The sequence below is a fragment of the Lucilia cuprina genome, chromosome 4 (genome assembly GCF_022045245.1).
Source record: "Lucilia cuprina isolate Lc7/37 chromosome 4, ASM2204524v1, whole genome shotgun sequence".
NCBI lineage: Eukaryota > Metazoa > Arthropoda > Insecta > Diptera > Calliphoridae > Lucilia > Lucilia cuprina.
In genome coordinates this window covers 3,686,083-3,694,138 of record NC_060952.1, presented here as the reverse complement: position 1 = coordinate 3,694,138, position 8,056 = coordinate 3,686,083, and the positions used below count along the sequence as shown (strand labels likewise).

Genomic DNA, 8,056 nt, shown 5'->3' with positions numbered 1-8,056 from the left:
TAAGCAGTATTTGCTGCTGCTATTGCGCTATAATGGAACTCGTTAATTTACTTATTGATCTAAATGACGACAACCCATGAATGGTGTTTGGGTAATGTTTACTTAGGATCCATCTTAAACTCAAATAATAACAACACCAAGACCAATCTATCTATGGATGTATTGTCTGTCTATTTATTTGTTTGTCTAAAAGTCTGTCTGTCTGTCTCACAGCGTCTTTTATAAACGTTTGTCTTTAAGTCTTTGTTTAACTAAAAAGTGTGTCCAACCAACAACAAAAAATTCCTATAAAAACAACTCTAAAATACAATAATAACAAAAAACCAACAACAGCAACACACCATTTATCGGAAGCCATATGCAAAAAGTAACAACAATAACAACAACCACAAGACAGTTAGTTAGCTCAGCAGCATTATTAAAATAAAAACTCTTAACGAGCGTAAAATGTAACTATTAAAAGTAGTAACGCCCCTCTGGAACAATCAGCTTAATATCTCCACAACAAAAACAACAACTACAATAATAATAACTTCAAAAAACAGCAACAAAATATCACTAACAACACACTATCACACAATAGCAGACATGTTACTTTAATTATTTTATCCACAAAAAAAGAGAGAAAGAGATGGAAATTGAACATTTCATTCACTCTTAGGGCAAACAAACACCCTACAAAGATAAAATCCACATTTTCAAATGGTTAAACACTGGATAAAAGAGAAAACATTATAACCTTAACGAATCATTGCTTATGTTAGAAAGAGAGAGAGAGAGTGATAACATGTATAAAATAAAAGAGTAGACCAAACAGTAAAAAGAGAAAATTTTCTTAATGAAACCGGTTGCTGTTTATTGTGTGTAGCTGTTTTTTTGTTGTTGTTAAAGAAGAGTAGCAAAGAGCGAGGTAAAATTCCCACAGCAGATACTTAGAGCCCTCGATGAGTGTTTGTGGATTATTCTGACATCGTTTGTCGTTGAGTAAACACACGTTAAGAGTACGTCCGTGATAAAAAAATAAAAGAAAAAAATATAAAAATTTCTTTTAAAAGAAACAAAAAATTTTTGAGAATTTATCAAAAGAAATAAATACAAAGTGATAAAAAGAAAAGTTTTAATAACTTTCTTAACAATATTAATAAAAAAGAAAATCTATGATTTCATTGGAATTATAAAAAATCTGAAATAAAAAAGTGCTTACTTATAACCCCACCATACCCAAGGACTAAAAAAAATAAACAAATTGTTTATGTGTTGTGATTAGTTATAAACAAAAAGTTTTTAACTATTAAAAACTTAAACACGCCAAAACGGATTTAACAAGTGAAATACAAACGGAGACGCCCAGCGCTTTATTAAAACGCGTATTTATGACTAAAATGATTCCGCCGGTACCCACATCAGCAGTCATGATGCCTACGCCTAAACAAAAGATCGGCTTTAGCATTGAGTCGATCGTTGGCAATGATGCCTCCTCGGCCACAAATACCGTCGGTGAAAATTTAAACGGTTCCACTAGTACAAATTCCGATGACAACAACTCCACCACAAATCCCTCCTCGCCACCACAAACACCACCAGCCGGTATCACCTCATTGCCTGGTTTACACAATCCTCATATGTTGTCGCAACATCCTCATATGGCTCATCATTTGTCGATGGCCCAACAACAAGCTTTGCATCAACATTTGCTGATGCAACATCAACAGCAGCAACAACAGCAAAACTCACAAAAACCTGATATATCGGATATTATACAACGTTTACATAATTCAGCCCAAGCGGCTCATTTGAATAGCTCCAATGGTCCTTACAGTCCTCCCGCCCATACACGTCTCTCTCCAGATCATGAGTCTGTCAATAACCAACATCCTGCACCTCAAATTCACAGTCTGAAACGTGAAAGATCGCCCGAAAGAGGCAATGAAAATGTACAAAATCCTGCACAACGTCATCAACCTCCACATACACCACCCAAATCAGTGTCACCTCAGTCTTCATCACATGCTTCCCCACCGCCTGCCAATATGTGCAACAGTCCCGCCACTCCTCAGCATTATGGTAAACCTTTAACGAATCCCATGACACCGGGTTCAATGCCTATGTTAGTACCTGGTATGCCTCCTGCTAATATAGTGAGACCTTTTCCCATGGGCCCTGGACAAGCACCACCACCACCTCATGTAACACAACCTGGAATGCCTGATATTAAAGCTTTACCTCCCTACATAAATGCACCACCAGAAATGCCTCCTCAACACAATCCTCATTTAATAGCAGCTGCTCAATTCCAAATGGCTTTACAGGCCGGACATGTTTTGGGACCAGCAGCTGCTGCTGCGGCCGCTGCCGGTTTACCTCCTCATGCTGGACCCTTTATGCCTGGTCCCGGCATGCCCAGAGATAGTTATCCCTTGTATCCCTGGCTTTTAAGTCGTCATGGCAGAATATTTCCTCATCGTTTCCCAGGAAGTAAGTATTTGAAATCATTATATTCATATAACTAATAAATTAATTAATTATTAGCTTAACTTTCTCTCTCTCTCGCTCTCTTAAAGAACTATCACTAATTTTCCATTTTTCTTTTGCTTTATTTTAGATTTCTTGCTACAACCTTTCCGCAAACCTAAACGCATACGCACCGCTTTCTCACCTTCACAACTTTTGAAATTGGAACATGCCTTCGAAAGCAATCAATATGTTGTGGGAGCCGAACGTAAAGCCTTAGCACAATCCCTCAATTTAAGCGAAACACAAGTCAAAGTTTGGTTCCAAAACCGACGCACCAAACACAAACGCATGCAACAGGAAGATGGCAAAGAAGGCTCCGACAGAAACTCACAAAACGCCAGCTGCGATGAAGATGATGATGAACTCATCGATATGGAAATGGATGACTGTGGCAGTGATGATGAACATGAATACGAACAAAGTCATTAAAAGTTTTAAAAAACGGTTATTGGATTCTGGGAATCCTTGTGTAAATATACCAAATTGTAAAAGCGTGTTGTGAGTTCCTTATTTATGTTATTTGTGTTGTGAAGCTGCTGGAGAATGTAAAGCAAAAGCGAAACAAAACGTCGAGAGTTAAAATATCTAAACCAGTCCTGAGTTTTAGTTAAAAACAAAATGTTAAGAAAATCTCAGTTTTGTTTTAGGTTGTTTGTGACTTGTGATATATTTCTAACATTATTATCATTCCTATAATGATAATTTTATTTAGAACGAATTTTTTGTATTAATTTGTGTCTACTTTTTTATTAATAATATTTTAAAGAATTTTTGTAAATTGTATATAGATTCATGTAGGGAAATTAGCTAAGAGCTTTTACTTTCCTTTATTTTTAAATTGCTAAACAAAGTCATACATACATACATATATTGATTTTAAATTTATAATAATTTTCATCTTGATTAGAAAAATTTATTCATATTCATTCTCAAAACTCATACCATTTTTGTATTATTTTCTTCTTTAGTTTTATAGTTTTAAGACTTTAAATAATTTAAAAAGAAATTTTTGTTTAAATAACAAACATTTTGTAAATATTTCTAATTAGTTTTTAAGATTATCTATTTATAAGTTTTGTTTAGTGTAGTAGAGAAAAAAACAAAGACAAAAAAGTTCATAAAAAAAACATTATTACAAATGATGATAAAAAATATATACAAATATTAAAAAAATTAAATTATCTGGTGTTTTTAATTCAAAAAATTATTTTAACTAAAAGTTTTCGATTCAATTGCATATTTTTGAACTATAGTTACAAGGCTAAAAAGATTTCTTGTGATTATTGGATATTTATAATTTTACAATTCACAATAGGTGTTGTAATGTTGTATCATTGTAAGTCATGATTAAAGAAATTTCAACAAAAATTACCACAAATATTTTTCAAGTATGAATTGGAAAAATGTCCATTTTTAAAAGTTTTTACTGTAGTATATCAAAAGTATGCTGTTATTTCTAAAAATCAGAAAAATAAAAACAAAAAACTTCAACAACTCAAAGTCATTAAGAAAAAAATCGTATTTCAAAGATTCTAATCGCGTGTTACTGGACTAAACTTTTTTTCTTCGTTTGGCCTATAGAAAATTAAAAATAAAAATTTTATTAAATATTTTGTTAAATTTTTTTCAGCTCCTATTGTGCGGCTGTTGTTTTTGGTCTGTGTAATTTTCACTTAATGATAGTTGCGTGTTGAAATATGTTTTTAATTGTTGAATAAATATTTAATGATTTTATATGGTGATTTTTAATGTTCTGATTTTATATTTTTTTATATATAGAAAATAACAAAATAAAATATTAACAACACACGTAAAGAATAATTGGTGATTAAACATTAAATATAAGTTAATCATTGATATTATTAAAAAAAATTTTATTAAAAAATCATTTAAATTGATTACAGAATAGGCAATCAGTTGGTGAATATTTTGATTAAACTAGATTTTAAAAATGTTGCCAAATTTATGTTTAGGAACTTTCAGTTTGTTTGTTTTTTTTTTTTTTTTGAAAAATATTTTGTCCATATGGAAAATAACATCCGTCGCATGTTTTACAAAATTGCAGTAGACAATGAACGAATTCATTTAAGGAAAATCGATCGAAATAAGATCAAATCGAATGAAACCAGCGAGACATAATTGCCGACGGTGAGTAATTTAATAGATCAATTCGGCAAAATGTTCTTGCGTCAATTGGTTGTTCTCTTCGAAATAAACCGAGTCATACTAGATCCGCAAAATTTAACTCTTAGCAAAAAACTATCGATCAAAGACTAATTATCACGAATTATATATGTATGTATGTAAATTTAGAAAATATTTTTCAATATGAACAAGAATTTTGAAACAAAGTTTTAGACATTATTTCTTATGAAATCTAATTTTTTGTTTGATGAATGGAAATTTTGGGATCGTAGCCAAATTATTTAATATTTTTTTATTAAATTAAAATCATTTTTCGCAAATGTATCTCATTAATTATATATATACATATGATTCTACAATAAAACTAGTAATCTTTTGAAGTAGCAAAGGAAAATCAAAGAATTGAATTCAGAAAACGCTTTTAGACAATTTAAGTTTTGAGTGACACTTCTTTTGAAGAAAGATGATCATATTTAAAAGAGAATAAATAATAATTTTACTAATTTTGGAAAAATTATAATAACAATAGGTCCAAATTTAGTTATTAACATTGTTCGATAATGTCATTTACTCACCGTAATTTCATATCCTATATAGTCCGAATTTTCATCAATAGTTCAGCACACAGTTGCTATAAGTTCTTTTTAACGGCCTGGTCGAACTGTAATTGGTTAATTTTAACAACCAAATTATTAATTGAGATCTCAACAGAACCTTTATGCTGATAAAGCGAATTCTACAAAAATTTACTGCTACAGATTAATCAGAATCTTAAAATATTTATAACAGTTTCCGAGAGTTATGATCATAAAGTTATTTTTAGTTCGGAATCCATCTAATCTTAATAAATTTCTAAATTGAAAACAACCAATATAAATTCTTATAGATTTTAGATCGGTAGATCAAAGGTTCCTGCCTAGATTACTACTATGTACCGAACGGTTTTCAAATAATGATGATCGATTAGTTTTGCTCAGGAGGAACTCTGCGGATTAAGTTGGTAGTGATGTAATCAGTTAGTTTCGATCTTCCGACTTGACTCCACTAAGCTTATATTGAAGAGTTTTTGAGGTCTAAGTATCAACTATGTCGCTAACCGGTTCTTTGAACGATCTATGATTCTACGTGTAATACCTATTAGGAATTTTTATCTCTATGTTAAATAATTCACATGATTGTGAGATCTAAGGACCACCGTGATGGTCTCGACTAAGCTTCATATTGAAGATTTTTTTATGTTTAAGTACCAAAGGTATAGTAAGTGGCTAAACCGGTTCTTTTCTTGATCTATGATCGTGTGTGTATTACCTATTAGGAATATTTATCAGTATGTTAAATAATTTACATCTTTAAAGCCCAGATCCTTGGTCGGGAATAAATATGAATGTTTAAATTCGAGTATTGTATTAACAACGACTTTTATACCAGAATATTATAGAAATTTGATCAATCGAGATATAAAAATATTAAAATTTTACACATTAAGCGAATACCCTTAGTGATTTTCTCATAAAAAAGAATATGTTTATACATATCTATTGATGTGTTAGTGTGTGTGTAAGTGTATTAGAATGTTTGCGAACACAATTAATAATCGATAATCAATTGATGATATCGTTGATGATGGCGTGATGATCATAATCAACAAATAAAAATATAATAATAAATTCATACACACTTACGAACTAACAACAACAACAAAAACAAACATGTTTAAATATTTATAAACTAAATAACACAAAAGCGAAAACATATCTCAAGAACACAGCAGCAACACAACAACACTTTGAAATTATTTCATTATCCTTCAGGCAACGAAAAAAAGTAACACATGCAAACTACAAAACTCACACACACACCTTTATGTTTAAAATGAATTTACATTAAAAAGGAATTTCGTTTAAAAAGAAATATAAAAAATTCAAATTCATATTTTTATTTTAAAGTAATTTGTTGTTCTTACTTTCAGCAGCTAAAATTGTCAGTGTGAAATTGTTACAATTTTCCACAGTTTTTTTTCTCTCTTAACATTTTTCAATATTCCCTGTGGTTGTGGTTGGCATCAGTAAACGTTTTACCATAAAAACATTCAGACAGACAATTTCACATTTGCTCCCAATATATTAAATTGTGTGGTTATGGTTTTTCTTGTCGTTGTTGTTTTATTTTGTGGTTCAGGTTTATTCGTCTGTGTAATAATTAATAATAAATTACACCCACCAATAAATATATTTTTTTACTTTTTCTTTTGCTCTTCTTGGTTGAATATTTTTCATTGAATTGTATAACCATGTTTCTTCTAACTATTTGTGCCTGTTAGTAGGATCCCATTCTTTGGATTCACTTCACTTCAATTCGTGTTTCATTCAGTTCAATGTTGTTGTCCCTACGATTTATTCTACTACTTTAAAGTTGAAGAGAACATTTATTCATAGCTGCCAGTGATTACAAAGAATTAAATGTTTAAAGTTTTTCTCATATCACTTTTGTTAGGTTTATGTCTAAGTTGCTGCTAATTTTTGTTAGAAATCTATAGCTAAGTATACACGGTTGTTAAATCTTACCGTGTTGTCAGAAAAATGTTCAGAAAATGTCTAATAACCGTGTCAACTTATGATTTTTGTCTTGCAAAATTGTATGAAATGTTTTTTCTGACAACGTTTCAAAACAAAAATTGTATGTTTACACGATTGTTTGACATTTACTGAACACTTTTGTGCCTACTTTGTAAGATCTGACAACCGTAGCTTACGATCGATTCAAATTTATATGTCCTTAGAGTTTAAGGAAACTCCCTTAAATCTGTAGATTGAGCTCTACTCCCGTGTATATAGCACAGTTTTGATAATGGGACTTGACTCTGTTAGACTACTTGTTGAGGACTCTCTAAAGTCGAAGAACTATCGGTCACAATCGACATATTCCTTCAAAGCTACTGTTTTATATCTGGATCTTAAAAGATCTTTTTGATCTTGTTTGTATCACTTAATAGGAAAATGTCTCTCATCATCAAAGAATTCACATCTTTAAAGTCCTGTCCACTGACCGGGAATAAATATGAATGTTGTATATTCGTGTGCTTTATTATGAGTTGAAGTAGAAGTATCCATAACACATTAAAACCCAACAACAACAGCAGCAACACCAATATTTCCTTATAACAAACCTTTAAACGTGTTTATCAAATCGTAATTCTCGGAAATTAACACGAATGATTTTAAAAACATTATTCAAGCGATCGTCGTTATTTGTTGCGTTGCATTTGTCAGTAAGTTAGTGAGTGAATAAGTAAGTGTGTTTTGTTTTGGTAGGTGCGTGTGTCAATGTGTATGTTGAATGTATTTTTACTGTCAGTTGTTGTATTTTAAACGAGATTTCAATTTTTGGTTAAATATTG

At 30.9% G+C, this 8,056-nt stretch overlaps 1 protein-coding gene across 1 annotated transcript; it reads left to right on the top strand.

Annotated features, from left to right (window-relative positions):
- Positions 1-957: 957 nt before the first annotated feature.
- Positions 958-3,448, top strand: LOC111690842 (homeotic protein empty spiracles). Its single transcript, XM_023453415.2, has 2 exons — positions 958-2,475; positions 2,603-3,448. Exons 1-2 carry the CDS (start codon positions 1,374-1,376, stop codon positions 2,941-2,943), a joined length of 1,443 nt encoding a protein of 480 aa, XP_023309183.2. The 5' UTR covers positions 958-1,373; the 3' UTR covers positions 2,944-3,448.
- Positions 3,449-8,056: the final 4,608 nt, after the last annotated feature.

Excerpts from the sequence above, each read along its gene's own strand:
- LOC111690842 (XM_023453415.2), top strand. The coding sequence starts at position 1,374 with ATGACTAAAATGATTCCGCCGGTACCCACATCAGCAGTCATGATGCCT. Across the intron at positions 2,476-2,602 it reads TCCTCATCGTTTCCCAGGAA|ATTTCTTGCTACAACCTTTC; the intron begins GTAAGTATTTGA and ends GCTTTATTTTAG.